The sequence below is a fragment of the Canis aureus genome, chromosome 5 (genome assembly GCF_053574225.1).
Source record: "Canis aureus isolate CA01 chromosome 5, VMU_Caureus_v.1.0, whole genome shotgun sequence".
Classification (NCBI taxonomy): Eukaryota; Metazoa; Chordata; class Mammalia; order Carnivora; family Canidae; genus Canis; species Canis aureus.
This window is the reverse complement of record NC_135615.1, coordinates 46,743,133-46,759,386: the sequence shown is the minus strand read 5'-3', so window position 1 is coordinate 46,759,386 and position 16,254 is coordinate 46,743,133. Positions and strand designations below refer to the sequence as shown.

Genomic DNA, 16,254 nt, shown 5'->3' with positions numbered 1-16,254 from the left:
CACCACAAGTGTAACTGCCATCTGTCCCCAAACGTCCCTTTTATGGTATCATTGGTTATATTCCTTATGCTATGCCCTTTATTCCCATGACTTACTCATGCTCTAACTGGAAGCCTATACCTCTCACTCCCCTTCACCCATTTTGCCCAAACCACCAATACCCCCCCCCCCCGCCTGCCTCTGGTAACCATCAGTTTATTCTCTGTATTTATAGATCTGATTCTGCTTTTTATTTGTTTATTCATGTAGAGTTTTTCTTAGAGTCCACTTTTGAGTGAAATCATATGGTATTTGTCTTTTTCAATCTGACTTATCTCACTTAGCATACCCTGTCTGTCCACGTCATCTCAAATGGCATGATCCTATCTTTTCTTTGGCTATATAAGATTCCATTGTGTATATATGCCACATCTTCCTTATCCATTCGTCTTTTGATAGATACTGAGGTTACTTCCATAGTTTGGTATAGAAAATAATGCTGCAATAAAAATAGGGGTGCATATATCATTTCCAAGTAGGTTTTTTTTTCATTTTCTTTGGGTAAATACCCAATAGTAGAATAATTAGATCATATGGTATTTCTATTTTTATTTTTTTAAGGAACCTCCATATTGTTTCCACAGTGTCTGTACAAATTTACATTTCCATCACAATGCAAGAGGGTTCTTTTTCCTCCACATCCTTGTCAACACTTACTTCTTGTCTTTTTGATTCTGGCTGTCTTGACCGATCTAAGGTGAAATCTCATTGTAGTTTTGATTTGCATTTCCCTGATGATGAGCATGGTTGAACATCTTTTCATTTGTTTCCTGGCCATCTGTATGTCTTTTTTGGAAAGAAAAAAAAAAAAAGTCTATTCAGATCCTCTGCCCATTTTTTACTTGGAATTTTTTTTGGTGTTGAGTTGTATGAGTTGTTTATATATTTTGGATATTAACCCCTTGTAGGATATATTCTTTGCAAATATCTCCTCCCATTCTGTAGGTTGTCTTTTAGTCTTATTGGTGGTTTCCTGTGATGTGCAAAAGTTTTTTTGTTTTGATGTATTCCTCATTGTATATTTTTGTTTTTGTTTCTCTTTGCTTAGGAGACATATTTAGGAAAATGTTGCTATGGCCCATGTCAGGCTTATGTTCTCTTCTGAGAATTTTTTGATTTCAGGTCTTACACTTAGATCTTTAATCCATTTTGAATTTATTTTTGTGTATGGTGTTAAAAGGTGGTCCAGTTTCATTCTTTTTTTACGTGTAGAAGGACAGAGTTTTTAAAATTGAAGGTATTAACCTACTCATGCATTATGAAACCAATTCAGTGGGTTACAACAAGCAGTAAGAAAAGTAGAAATTGAATAAAATAGAAAAAATGATCATGCATCACACATGAGGAATTATTTAATGTAAATTTGTTTCAGGATAGATAGGTCTATATAACAACACAACGCACACACATGCACATATACAGGCATGCTTATGCACAAACACTTTGGGGTGTTATTGTTTGTTTTTTTAAATATTTTATTTATTTATTTATTCATGAGAGACACACAGAGGCAGAGACATAGGCAGAGGGAGAAGCAGGCTCCCTGAGGGGAGCCTGTTATGGGACTCGATCCCAAGACCCCAGGAAAACAAACCGAGCCAAAGGCAGAGCTCAACCACTGAGCCACCTAGGTGCCCCAGTACACACACTTTGTAATCTAAGGTGCTCTTATTATGGAGGGGCAAAAGGAGGGGTGATGCAAGCAGTGTTGATTTGTAAAAATAAAAAAAATAGGGATCCCTGGGTGGCGCAGCGGTTTGGCGCCTGCCTTTGGCTCAGGGCGTGATCCTGGAGACCCGGGATCGAATCCCACATCGGGCTCCTGGTGCATGGAGCCTTCTTCTCCCTCTGCCTGTGTCTCTGCCTCTCTCTCTCTCTCTGTGACTATCATAAAATAAATAAAAATTTAAAAAAAATAAAAAAAATAAAAAAAATACTAGAATTCCGTATACTAAATTCCAGTAATAAGATTCAAAACAGCTCTTGACAAGTGTATATAGAAGGACAGGGAGGGCTACATCTGAATCTCTAGGTGGGTGTGTGAGTTTAATATTTATGGAAATAAGGTATTGATTTAAGATGGTAATGAATACTCTGTTTCAGTTTTTTATATTACTATATAACATACTATTCAAAAAATTGATGTCCTGAAAAGCACCTCTTGTAGTATGCAATCCCCACTGGGCTCAGCGAGGCAGTTTTTGTCTTACTGTGGTTCTAAATGTGGCTGCATTCCCTTGGCCGCTTGACTGGAGGCTGGGGGCTCAGCTAGGTTGACCCTACCTTCTGTCTGCTTCCTGCAGGCTCAGGGCTCTTCTGTCTCTCCATGTGGGCTCTCTATGTGATCTCTCCTGCAAAGGAGTGAGACTTCCTTACCTGGCAGCTCAGAACTCCCAGAACACAAAAACAAGGCCATCTTAATGCATAAGCCCAGAACTGGCACACAACCAATTTTGCCACATAAAGCAAGTACCAGGCCCAGCCCAGTTTCAAGGAGAGGAGACTATATAATTTGTATTATTATAACAAATGTAATAGAATATCATACCCTTTTGGTCCAAAATGCCTATTTCCCCTCATTTCACCTCTACAGTGCTTTGCTAATATGAGCTCTTTTTCTTTTCAAATGTCCTCCCCTTACTCCTCCATCTATTGAAATCCTACTCATCTTTCTGTGTCCAACTCAAAACTACTTCTGTGACTGTTTTCTTGATGCCCCATGCCCCATTATCTCATGCTGGAAACAATCACCCTATTGTTAGTACTCTCGTAATCACACAGCTTTATGGCTACATTTTGTATCATGCCTTGACGTATGGTTGTACACACACACACACACAGACACACACACAGATACACATGTAGATTCCTTTCTAGATTCTAAGCTAGATTAGGTGATCAGTAAGTCTTGAAAAAATAAAATGGCTCTTAGGCATTTTAAATGGCAACTCTAAATATTTATAATTTTTAACTAGTACAAAGAGATAAATGGTGAGATGCTCAAAGCTAATGGGGAAAAAAAAAAACTCTAAATGGAGCACCAGCATAAAACAATTGCCTTTTAGGGGCACCTAGGTGGCTCAGTGGTTGAGCATCTGCCTTTGGCTCAGGTCGGGATCCTGGGATCAAGTCCTGCATCAGGCTCCCCACAGGGAGCCTGCTTCTCCCTCTGTCAGTGTCTCTGCCTCTCTCTGTGTCTCCATGAATAAATAAATAAAATCCTTTAAAAAATTGCCTTTTATATCTTTAGAAATTCCTTTTCTATATAGTAATTTTTATACCTGGCACTTTGTCTTGTGTTGTTTTTTTCTCCAAACAGTTTATATTTAACTTCTTTATATGGTGATTTCCTCCTAGCTGATATGAAGCTTAATGCCTTATCTTAGAAAAATACACATTTCAACCAGCTTATATTTTATGGAAATGTTTGAGGAGCCAGTAGCCCTCATACAATAGTATCACAGTCAAATACAAGGGCATGTTTGAAGGTGCCCTGTCACTCTTAGAACTATGGATTTCCCCCTGCACCAGTTTTGTACATCAGTAGCCTTAAATTTTGATCTGTGGCCCCAAGTGGTTCGTGCTTTTCAGAAGAAAGTTCAGTGAGCTTTCAGAACTTGCATGCAGAAGTGTGTGTCCATGTTCCCCCTGCACCAGTTTTGTACATCAGTAGCCTTAAATTTTGATCTGTGGCCCCAAGTGGTTCGTGCTTTTCAGAAGAAAGTTCAGTGAGCTTTCAGAACTTGCATGCAGAAGTGTGTGTCCATGTTCACATCTATATTTTCCTGAGGAGATAGCCCAGTGTGTTCATCAGATTTTTAAAGTTTAAGAACCCCCTATTATATTGATTTTAAATCTACCTAGCCTCGTAGAATCCCTCCCTTTGGAATAAAAAAATAAGATTATTTTTCTATTGCATGTGTAACCAACTCTTCCTAGAGAAATTGGACATTTATATAAACCCTTCAATCTTTCATCTTTGGATTTTACTTCTAGGTAATTCTAATGCTGTGTTATAACCCTAGTACTGGAGGTTGCTTATCATGCCTCTGGCAACTTCACCAGTGTGGGCCTTCTTAAATTTAAACTGCTACTCCCACTGTGATCCCTAGACCAGCAGCATGAACATCACCTGAGCACTTGTTAGAGATGCAGAACCTCAGCACTCAGAAATGCAGCCCTACTCAATCAGAATCTGCATTTTAACAAGGTTGGTTGGAGGGGGCTGAGCACATTAAAGTATGAGAAGCCTAGCGCATCTAATAACTCACATCCTGTTTTTTCAGTCTTTCAGGATCTGTTTTTAAATTCTCTGTAATAAAAAAAAATAAAATAAAATAAAATAAAATAAATTCTCTGTAATAACATTAACAATGATCATTAGATTTCTATTTTAATATCACCTGCCCGTTTTGATGAAATCTTCTCATAACTTCAAGATTTGCTAAGAGGTAAGGGATGGGGGAGTGAGTCAACTAATTGGTCTGATTATTAAATAACAATACCATTCAGGGCATATGTGTAGTTTCTGTGATGCCCAGCAGAATTCAACAGTACCTACAGCTCTACTCTTGGTTCTAGTGTCTATGTTTTCCAGTGGGTTTCAAAATATTTAGAGAAAGAAGCTGGAAAGTCGACTATTCTAAGATGAATACTATAAATGAGGTGACTTTACCAATAAGTTGAAAATGCAATGATTATGCTGAATTACATCGAAAGAATTCAGTTTATGCTCTGAAAAAAATTCCAAAAGCAGAATTTTGCTGCTTATGTTCTCATAATAGATCCAGCAGTGCTAAGTTAAGCATACATCTTTTCTGGCTATACGGTGTGTGTACCAAACTATCTTTTTCTCCAATATTTGACTTTCATCTCTAAGAGTTTAAGGAATTTATGGCTTGGTGCATTTGATGTGGCACGGTTCCACATGTGAGGGATGGTGATTTGGATAGCATGATAGAAGTACGTGCCAAGAATAATTGGCTTCTGTCTTGCGGAACAGCTCAAATACTATGTGTATCGCAGCATGTAATTTGGGTGTACAAGATGCCTGTAGTTCAAAGTGCTTTGCTCCTTTGCAGTGGCAAGCTGAGCTTCCTGTTGGCTGGCTCCTGTGTTTGCATTAAACAGCCTGGGTACAGTTAGAAAGAAAGCACCCATGTAGTGAGTGTGTTCTCATAATCCTTCAAGTGACATAGACATTAGCTCCAGGATTCTTTTTGTCCCTCTGTCCCTTCCTATTCTCGTCCCTTCTTTGCTCTCTTCCTTCTACTGAGCATAATGCAAATCAATTCTATTTCTGCTTACTTTGACTCTTTGTCAGTTTTTTTCAAGCTGTGTTTCCTTGCTATTATTAAGATTTACTTGAGGCTTTGATACAATATGCAGAGTCCCAGGCTGTTCCCTTTAGAATCTGATTCAGGAAGCTTGGGAAGGAAAAGAGAAGCTGGGTTTTCAACTAGGAGTCCAAGCAGTTCTTATAGTTAATCTAGTTTGAGAACTGCTAACGTTCTCACAAGTAAAGGCTTTTGAGTGAAATGTACCCTGGTTATCAACACTGTGTGACTTCAGGTAAATTACCTAAACTTTTCAAGCCCCGAGTTCTAATGTGTAAAAGAGAGTGTTAATACTAACTCATGGTGCGGCTGTAGGGGACAATGTATATACAGCATCCAGGATAGTGCATGGTTCATAGTTTACCATCAGTAAACATCAATTCCCTGCAACTGATGATTCTCATTGCAATGTAAGATTCTCTCAGAGTCAATTTTGAATTTTTTTCCAAATGTTCATCTATATCATGTATAATTTCTAAAGTAAAATGCAGGTAACAAAACATCCAATTTTATTTTATTATTTTAAAGATCTTATTTCTTTGACAGAGAGCACAAGTGGCAGGCAGAAAGAGAGAGAAGCAGGCTCCCCACTGAGCAAGGAGCCTGATGTGGGGCTTGATCTCAGGACCTTTAGATCATGACCCCAGCCAAAGGCAGGCGCTTAACCAAGTGAGCCACCCAGATGCCCAAAACACATCCACTTTTAATTTAGTAACCATTTTTGAGAGTCTATGGTAGGTTAGGAAGTTGAACATATATCTCTAATCCCCACGGTAAGCCTGATGTGTGTGGTAGATGTAGTCATTCCCATAGAACACACATAAATTGAGGCTCAGGGATACTTGTACATTTAGTAAAGTAGCAGATCCAAATCTAAGCATTAGAGGCCCAGTTCAGCACACTTTTCATTCTATCACAACAGTCTTTGCCCTTCTCACTGTGTCTCTTTTTAAGAATAACTAACCTGTACGGTACCTGGGTGACTCATTCAGTTGAGCAGCTGACCTCAGTTTTAGCTCCATCATGATCTAAGGGTTGTGGGATCAAGCCCTGTGTCAGGCTCTGTGCTCAGCGGGGAGTCTGCTTGAGATTCTCTCTCCCTCTCTCTCTGTAAAATTAATAAATATTTTTTAAAAGAATAACCTGTATACCCCTGCCCACACATATATACCAAGAGCTGTAAAGGTATGAAATAAAGTTGAGTTAATTTTCTGAGTAATTCATTTTATTCAAATCATCTCAATAATCTATTCCACAAAAAATATTTATATAAATCAGTTGTCCTCAAACTCAAATGTCTCTGCAAACTCAAATGTCTCCGAGGTCAGACAGGTAACATAACAGAACAGGCTAGCCAGTTAGAAGCCAATAAGGCAAATGAAGGGAACAGCCCCTCTAAAGAAAGCAGTTTCTGCTTAGTTCCAGGCTCTTGTTGAAGTGCCAGGATGTGGGTTCCCTGTTGTCAAATCTTTAGCTTTTTTAAGTCAGGAAGAAATCCAAAATTTTAAGTGTAATTTCCCAATTTTTAAACAATGTGTGTGGGCTAAACCACATCCGTGGACCACATCTTGCCAGAGGACTGCCAGCCAGTTTGCAACCTTGACTTAACTGTCCTCAATTCTGTGCTTCTTTGGACCTAGTGAACAAGTTCATTTAAATGGCTTGTGCATATAGTGGACCCTTCTAGGCAGTGTCTTTACAATATATGCAAATTTCAGGGACTGAATTTTCGTTTTCTGATATCTGATTTTCTTAGAACCTAGTTAGACTTGTTCTGTGACTGATACTCGGAACTCAAGAATTTAGTGTAACAGCAGGAGCGCTAATGAAGTAACTTACAGTGTGAAATGCATTGTCAAGTAGACAGGATACCATACTGGCCTGATCAGTTCACTCTTTCCTAGTAATTCAGCCCCTGGGAGGTAAAATCCTAATCAGAAACTACTTTCGTGAATATTGAGCCAGAACCGAGGAACTGAGCGACAGACATTAAAGAAGTGCTTCCCTGCATCAGGGGGCCCTAGAATCTTTCTCTCTTTATGGAAACCTTGCCACTGGGTTGAAATAGGACTCTCCTCCTCCCCCAGATATGCCAAATAATGCTGGCCAGGTAGCTTTGCTCCTGGAAGCCTGGTTCTCAAACTCATGGTGAGACTGTGTTAAAACTCAGATTGAAGGGCTGGCCATACCCCAGGGATTCTGATTCAGTACATCTGGAGTAGAACCTGAGAATTTTGCACTTCTAACAACTTCTCAAGTGATGCTGATGCTCATGGACTTCTTGATGGGGAACCCTCTGAGAACCACCTTGCTCCAGTTCATCTTCACTTGCCACTGTTACCTGTGTCTCTGCTTTAATAGGCTCATGTAGTCATATCCTGATCCTGGGACAGGAACCTGGATGTTTGGACAGTTTTTAGGTTGTCCATATTTACATTTTTAAAGCATTGTATTTAATTAAAACTATTTGACTAATTACTCCATTTTATCAAATCCATGATGCTGCTGATTGTAAGACATGGATTTTAGGGGCATAAAAATGTGGGGAAAGAATGTGCTCTTTTTAGAGTCACTGCACTTCAGTACAGAAAGCTTCAGTTTGGGGTCATCTCCTCTAGATTATGTTCTATTAAAGCTGAACTAGGTGGACCCATTTGAAGAAAGGATTGCTATGAATCTCTCTAAACAAACACAAGCTGAATAGTAAGCCTCCCTTTTCCAGGTCTTAATGAAAAAGGCACAGTGATCTATGGCTGACTTTGTCATCTAATTGAAATTTATTGTTATTGTATCTGTCCTCTCCTACTCAAACATGACCCCGCACTGCCAGGTCTTCACTATGGAATGAATATCTTTTTGTCTTATTGGATTGCTGGGGCTGTGCACCTTTTTTTTTTTTTTTTCTTTTTCCATAGTTGATTATCCGACTCACTGTTTTCTTGGCCTCTCAGAAAAGGACAATTATAGGATAAGGATTGTTCCACTGTCCTAATCCTACCTTGTCTTTATGGTCATAAATTATTGGTCCTAAGAAAAAAGGTTTTGGAAAAAATGATTCCGTTAAATTTCAGTAAGCATCTTCATGCCTATGTAAGAGGATGACTGGAGAGACAGAAATTCTAAATCTTGGGAGGGCTGGGTGGCTCAGTGGTTGAATGCCTTCGGCTCAGGGCGTGTCCCAGAGTCCCAAGATTGAGTCCCACATCAGGCTCCCTGTGGGGAGCCTGCCTTTCCCTCTGCCTGTGTCTCTGCCTCTTTCTCTGTGTCTTTCATGAATAAATAGTAAAATCTTAAAAAAAAAAAAAAAAAAAACTAAATCTTGCTCGCCATTTCTCAGTCTATTTTTGGAAAAAGGTCCTAGGAATTCATATATTTATGATTTTGGGGCAAAATCACTAAGGGGAGTCCCTTAGTTATATTAATATGAGGCTTTGTGGGCCTCTCTTTCCCTAGAGAAAGAATGTGACAAGGTCTCCCCCTTTTCATTAGAAGCTGCCCGCCCTTTGGTAAAGTTGGGAGACTAGAACTAATTACCTAAGAATTTCAAAGTCTGCTGGGAGAAGAGAGATGGGACCTCTTTCTGCTATTACAAGTAAGGGAAGCCCAAGAAAATAGATTTGGTGAGGCCAGATATTTATTGTCGGAAGGCATGCTGAACAACAGGCCCTAGAGAGCTTAACACGGCTGGAAGGAAGGCAAAGCTCGGGTACCTGCTCAAGGCAATGGCCCAGGGTTGTCGACTGAGGGCAGATTTTTTTGTCTAAATAAGTAAAGTGAAATCAAAGAGCTACAATCTTGGGAGTCCAAGGTTGAACTATCCTAGAAGCCTGGGGAGACCTGAACCGGCAGCACCCCAGGACCTCACAGGACCAGTGTTCAACCGTGATACCATGTAACAGCAGCAGAAGCCTTCATGCTAATTGGTAATCCTCTCTCCACCTGCAGTTTAGAAGCAAGATTCTGTTTTAGTTTGAATAATTCCTGAGGTTCTTGGGCAATTTAGAAGAGGGGGAGTTTTCAAGAAGGAAGAGACTAGATTTCCCACTGAAAGGGGAACTCCAGTGATTAACTGGAGAAACAAAAGAGATGTGACAGTATTTACATCTCAGCATTATGCTAGCCCTTATGGATATAGAATTAAATGAGACAAGATCACTTATGACAAGCACAGACTCTCAAGAAAATTACCTAAGTTTACTTAGGGAAACTGACACTCATCCATTCAGCAAACTATTGAGTATTTCCTGTGTTCTAGAACCTGGGATCCACGGTGACCTAAAATAAACATAATTCTAACCTCATGGAATCTTCCAAATCCAATAGAATAGGTGTGATCATGATAGCATTTGTAAAGTTATGCTTAAGCTTCCCTATCTTTTAGAGAATGCTAGATATACAGAGAGTTTCACGGATAATAAGTCATTCACATACACCTTGAGGGACTTCTAGAATCTCTTCATAAATGAAAGAAAAAAAAAGGTATTTCCGATGGAGGGGACAGCATGCGTAATACAGTCACAGACATGTAAAAAAGGTGACTATATCTGAGTAGCTTATGGTATATACAGCGCAAACAGATGGGAGGGCAAGGAACAAGATGATGTGTGAATGCAGGTTGGGGCCACCTAAAAAATCTTATTTATATTTATAAATAGTGGCGCAAGTACAGATAAGTGAGGCTTGCCGCAGTCTGTAGTTTAGGTGACATAGGTGGGACAGGTTGTGAGTGCGGCCAAGTGGAAAGGATCCATGGAACTGCTGGAAGCAGGGGAGGGAGGCTAGTTTGGAAGAATACTGCAGTGTCCTAGGCATGACCTCATGGAAGAAAATTGAGATCTTTATCATATGCTGTGTGTTAGAGAAAATAAAGAGGTAGACCCCACTCTCAACAAGCTTAAGATGTAAAACAGGTGAAACCTGAGAGCAGGTATACCATAATGTAGTTGGAAGCGCTGAAGAAAGCACACAGTACCTGGATTACCACTGTACCCCGTGGTTGGTAAAGAAGGCTGCTGGGAGAGAGTTGAGGAAGTGAGGACCATGGTCAATGCAGAGATAAGAGAAGAGCAGTGTTGAAAGAAAGAGAGAGAGAGAGAGAGAGAGAGAGAGAGAGAGAGAGAGGAAGGAAGGAAGGAAGGAAGGAAGGAAGGAAGGAAGGAAGGAAGGAAGGAAAGAAAAGAAAGAAAAGAAAAGAAAAGAAAAGAAAAAAGAAAAGAAAAGAAAAGAAAAGAAAGAAAGAAAGAGAGAGAGAGAGAGAGAAAGAAAGAAAGGCCTCAAAACATTCAGTCCTCCTTGTATAATGGTGGATGCTATTTTGAGCACATCAATTTCAGGAGACACCATAATAATGTGTTTGTGTGTGTGCTTCAAAAGCCACCACCATAAAAGACCTCAAGTTCACTCATGAAATTCAAGCACCAGTTTTTGCCCTTGAGTGTGGAACAGTTCTGCTACCCTACAAACTAGAGCTCGTAATGTCACATTATAAGGCATCTCTCTCTTTTTCTTGGTAATTTAGTGGCCATATAAACCTATATGTGACTTGTGGTGAATATGGTGATTCTCACTTTATAACCAAAGAGGGTGGATTTTACAGTTTGTGAGCAGTCATGACCGTAAAGCCTGAAGTATGAGTCACAGGGTCTTACCCAGGTAGCAAGATGTGTTACTGTTCAGTTGGTTAGCTGAATATCCTGAGCTAACCTCGTTGAAGTTTGCTTTGTCCATAAAAACCTGGATCTTTACCGATAGATCAAGGGTCTGAATTTTGCTTCTGGTTCTTGGCTGATTCTATAGTTTGGGGAAAATGTCTCAATCATTTTGCTCTGGGTTTCTCTGTAAACAAGGGATTGCACCTTGTTTACTGGAAGGTAAACTGGAAGTGTTAAATATCCTCAACAGATTTGTTCTTTTGGTAACCAATATGATTAAAGCTACTAAGTGAATCTTAGTTTTATTAGGTGACAACTGCCCAGACAAAAGACTGCTTTCTCAACCTCCCTTAGAGATACGGGTACCAATGAAATGTAGCAGAGGGAGCTCCTGCCTGGAGCTCCCTTTCACCCTTGCCAATCTTCCTATAGCATGGACTTGTGAATGTTCATGTGATGGCTGGAGCATCAGTGGCCATCCAGCAACCTGCGTGGCCTTGACAATGAAAGGCATGTGTGTAGGATGGTGGAGCAGAAAGATGATAGGAGCCCAGTTTCTCTGGTGAAAACGGTGTCATCATTCCAGCCTTGGCCTATCCCTGAATTCTCTTCACATGAAACAAAAGGGGTACCTGGGTGGCTCAGTCAATTAAGTGGCCAACTCTTGGTTTCAGCCCAGGTCAGGACTTAACGGATGGTGAGATAGAGCCCCACGATACCCCACCCCCCAGCTCAGCAAGGAGTCTGCTTGAAGATTTTTCTCCTTCTGCCCCTCCCCCCCAACCTGTACTCACTGGCACCTGCACTCTCAATCTCAAAATCTTTAAGAAAAATGAAACAAAAAGAAATCACTCTTACCCCACTACTGGCTGCCTAATTCAATTTCTAACTAATATATTAGTATCACATTTATCTTTACATAATTTTCCATCACTAGGTTCTTTTTTTTTAAAGATTTTTATTTATTTATTCATGAGAGACACACAGAGAGAGGCGAGAGGCAGAGACATAGGCAGAGGAAGAAGCAGCCTCCCTGCAGGGAGCCTGATGTGGTACTCGATCCCAGGACCCCAGCCAGGATCACGCCCTGAGACAAAGGCAGATGCTCAACCATTGAGCCACCCAGGCATCCCCCATCACTAGGTTCTGTCTTTACAGTATTGGAGGCAATGGCTTACGAACTTGGGGGTCTTGTTGATGCACTTCGAGGTTCAACATAACTCACCAAATTTCTAAAATTATTAAAATTATGAAAACCAGCCACAATATGTGAGCAATTGCTGATGTTTGATCGAAATTGAGAAGAGGAAAATCGAGAGAAGTTTATTAATCTAGGAAACCACGGAATTTTTAAAATACTGGAAGTTGTTGGGGTTGGAGGAGCTAAAAGCACGTTTGATCTCAGTCTGTAGCAAGTTCACATTTTATAGTGGGATGGAAACCTCTATTTCTCAGTACACCTGTGCTTTGATCTCCTTGTCTGTGATTGCAATGTGATTATGAGGATTACTGGGTCATTCTCAGCCAAAGCTGTTTTTGTGATTTAATTTTCTGGGAGAGGAAAGGGGATCATTAAAGGATATCATTAAAAGGAGAGCCACGAGGCTTGTAATTGACCTTCCTTGAAAGTAGTCCCATCTGGAAGATTTTATCGGTAAACATTTATCAGTGTATTTGGCTTTTAAGCAGGTTCCCTTGTCTTTAAGCAAACAGGCAGAGGCTAAAAAGGAACCACATGAGTGCCCATGGGTGGCTTTTTGTGCATGTTCAATGGGAAGAAAAATTATATTTCAGGAAAAAAGTTCTAAGATAATTACGTGATTGTTTTTTCAGCTTTGCTTCAGTGATTTTCTTTTTCAGACTGTCATTTTCAGGTTATGATGTTCTTCAGTGATTCTGCTCTGTTGTGACTTGCTTGCATGTTGTATGTTTGGAGTGGAACTGGCAGGAGAGATGGGATATTTGTGAAATCCAGAGATCAGGGGCTTCAAAAATCTCTTAGGGCTCTGTGGGTGTGTTGAGCCCAGCACTAGTCTGAAACTTCATATTGTACTTTTCTAAAGTGCAGCAACTATTTTTAGGAAGACAAACGTTGTTGTGGTTTCAATAAAAGTACTAACATGACGCATTACCAGTCAAAATACATAACTCAAGCGGTCTTATAAAGTTGTGTTTTTTGGCTGTCAGAAGAACTGCTTCATTTTTCACATATCTGAATGTTTTCCTGTTTGGTTGGTTTTGCTTGCTGACTTATATGTGTCAGTTATCAAAGTGCTTGTCATGTGCCCATTCCTATTTATCTTCAGAAAAAGAAAATTCCTTTTTTAAAAAATCTGTTCTTAAGTTTTACCTTGTTTTTTACCTAATTATTTCTTCAGATTGACAAGCAATTTTGTTTCTTCCATTCCCTTGAGAGTATTCCTCAATTTAAAGGGCACAATTGGACCTTGAGGAGTATAATACTGAAGGGTATCACCCTTAAGCGGTTGTTACACACTCATTTTTACACTCAGCAGAATGTCCTCCTGGATGCATTTCACCTACAAATAGCATGTGAGTGGAGTCATACCCCCACTTAACATGGTTCCCTGAGGTTTTAAGTAGACTATGGGTATCATTGCTTCAGGATTTTTTATGAGGATTTACTCTCTCAATTTTGGGCTTTATTCTCAATTTCCATACACATAGGCACAGCCCCAATGTCAGAATCCTAGAGCTAAACCATTCCAGGTTTTATGTTCAACAGAAAAAAGAGCATCCCTCTCTAGTAGTTCCCCTATAATTAACAGAGGTAGATCCTACCCTGAGCTGACCACAGTGGTCCCATCTTAACAGCAAAGAGTTTCCCCAAAGGTTTTCGAAAGAAAGGAGAACTGGGGGCACCTGGGTGGCTCAGTGGTTGAGCATCTGCCTTTGGCTCAGGTCGCGATCTCAGGATCCTGGGATCGAGTCCCACATCAGGCACCTCACAGGCAGCCTGCTTCCCCCTCTGCCTGTGACTTTGCCTCTGTCTCTGTGTCTTTAATAAATAAATAAATCTTAAAAAAAAAAAAAAAAAAAGGAAAGGAGTACTGAATGCTGGGTGTCCATAACAACCAACTGTTCAGTAGAGATGCAGTCCTAGCTCTTGATGAGATGGCAACTTCTCGTGTCCATCAGCTCATGATGGATCAATCAGAGTTAACCAGTGGATTCGGAAGTCTAAACACAAATTGCGTTTCATTAATTATTGAACTAACTGTCATGTGGGCTCACTTTTATTCACAACTTAGTTTCTCCTCCTGACTTTCTCCAGTGCTTCTCATTCTTCAGTTTCCTCCTCAGGGGCCCCTGTCACTAAGTCTTATCTCTATCTCCATCGGGAAGGAAAACACTAGATTTTTTTTCCCCCTTGGTTTCCTCCACAATAACTACCACAGGGCCTGGTGCATCGGACACAGTTAAGTAATATTTGTGAAATGAATAAAGAACAGTTGAGGGAAATAGGAAGCAATCTACCCTTGTTAGGAATGAGTAGAGAAGCCCAGGAATAGCCTGTTTAACAGCTTAGTGTGAATTCTCCTTCAGTGTCAGCTGCTGAAAACTCTTCTTATTTTAAGGAGGAATCTTATTAATAATGATTTCAGACTTATTAATCTATTACCATCAGTCCTAGCCAATTATAAAATTATCTTGGGGAGTTAGAAGGAGAAAAACTCGGAATGTATTAAACAGTTCAGCATATCGTTTAAGTAGTGAAGAAAATGCGAAAATGCTGTGTTCATTTTTTTTTTTTTTTCTGGTAGAGCAATGCCTGGAGAACTCAGGAGCAGGCTTGAAGTCGTATCAGGAAAAAGCGGTCACCCAAGTCTAATAACTAATCAGGTGGCCAGAAATAATGAGAGGGGGCAATAGAAATGTTCAAAGAAAGCTTTCTTGGCAGGCATAGCTATTTAATTATCTTATTTCTAGAAGAACTATAGCTCCACTGTTACCTAAGTTTATCCTTTAGCCATTTAATATAGTAATATCGCCAATGTAAGAGAAGGAATCAATTACTGTGATAAACTGGATCCTTTGTAAAAGAATACTAAAATACCAAGAAGGATTTTGAGGTTTTGTCTTAGTTTATCTTGTTGTTGTTACTCCATTCTTTTTAGGTAGGAAATTAGTATCTAAAAATACCACCCTATGGGATTGTTCATAAAATGATTCCATGGTAATTTAAAAAGCATAAAAATTAAAAATACTTTTCTACTTTGTCATACAAGGTGGTTGAATGCTGTGTCATTAAGTCAAGGCAAAAAGTCCTTCTTAGTTATTTTTTTAATAACTCACAAGATTTAGTGCCAATATACAAAGTCTAAGCAAAACTGACTTCGCAATTAGTATTTGGCCTTCATTTCTCACTGCATATTGTCTACTGACCCATCTATTCAGAAGTATCAGCTGTACAAAAAGAAAATATGCTTTTTCCAAAGCACAAAGGCTGGCACACTTTATAAATTTGCTCCTTGATACCCTGACTTGATACCCTGACTCTGTGGTATTGGCAAAGAAGCAATATTTGTCATAGGGTATTTAGGGTCTTTGGGTAGTGCTAAGGGTGCTCCTTTTTCTTTTTCTAACATTGAGTTTCAAAGTTGAGGATAAACCTCACTTGGGAGGTCTCCTGTGCAGGAACCTACTCTATGCTACATAGACTCCACCAACTGCATTTAAGCCCTCAGTCATCTCAGGCATGGATTAATTAATTTCAGTTGAATTCTAGATTATGAATGTTTTTTCTCATATTTTGTAGACATCATTCCATTGTTTTCTAACATGGATAAACATCCTGATATCTGTTCGAAACCTATTTTTCTTGGCAGACGTTCTCCTCCTCACCAGTGTTTCTACATTTCATTGTTGATTGTCCTGGTTTGGGGCTTCATCTATTGTCCTAGATCTTTTCATGCTAAACATATGGATCCTTTAATTCTGGAATTTTTGCTTTTTTTAAAAAAAGAAGATGTTTATTTATTTATTTGACAGAGATAAAGAGCTCACAAGCAAGGGGGAGAGGAAGGCAGATGCAGAGGGAGAAACAGACTCCTTACCAAGTAGGGAACCCCAATGTGGGGCTCGATCCCAGGCCCCTGGGAACATGACCTAAGCTGAAAGCAGACACTTCATGAACTGAACCACTCGGGTGTCCCCAAAATTTTTGCTTTTATTAGTTCCTTGGTAATTTTACTTTCTCCATTTGC

General features: G+C 39.7%; 1 protein-coding gene across 29 annotated transcripts in view; it reads left to right on the top strand.

Moving 5' to 3' along the window:
• Positions 1 to 16,254, top strand: part of PDE4D (phosphodiesterase 4D) — a 1,385,565-nt gene that overhangs the window by 1,259,368 nt on the left and 109,943 nt on the right. The window contains exon 1 of one of the 29 annotated variants that reach the window (XM_077897912.1): positions 8,730 to 9,854. The exons of 25 other annotated variants lie outside the window; for them this stretch is intronic. Coding sequence is in view for 1 of the 4 variants with exons in the window: in XM_077897914.1 (XP_077754040.1) it covers positions 9,864 to 9,909 (46 nt within the window). In the remaining 3 variants the exon portion in view is untranslated. Of the gene's footprint in view, positions 1 to 8,729; positions 9,910 to 16,254 lie in introns of those variants that run through there. 3 more of the 29 variants (XM_077897911.1, XM_077897914.1, XM_077897918.1) reach the window with 3 other exon arrangements.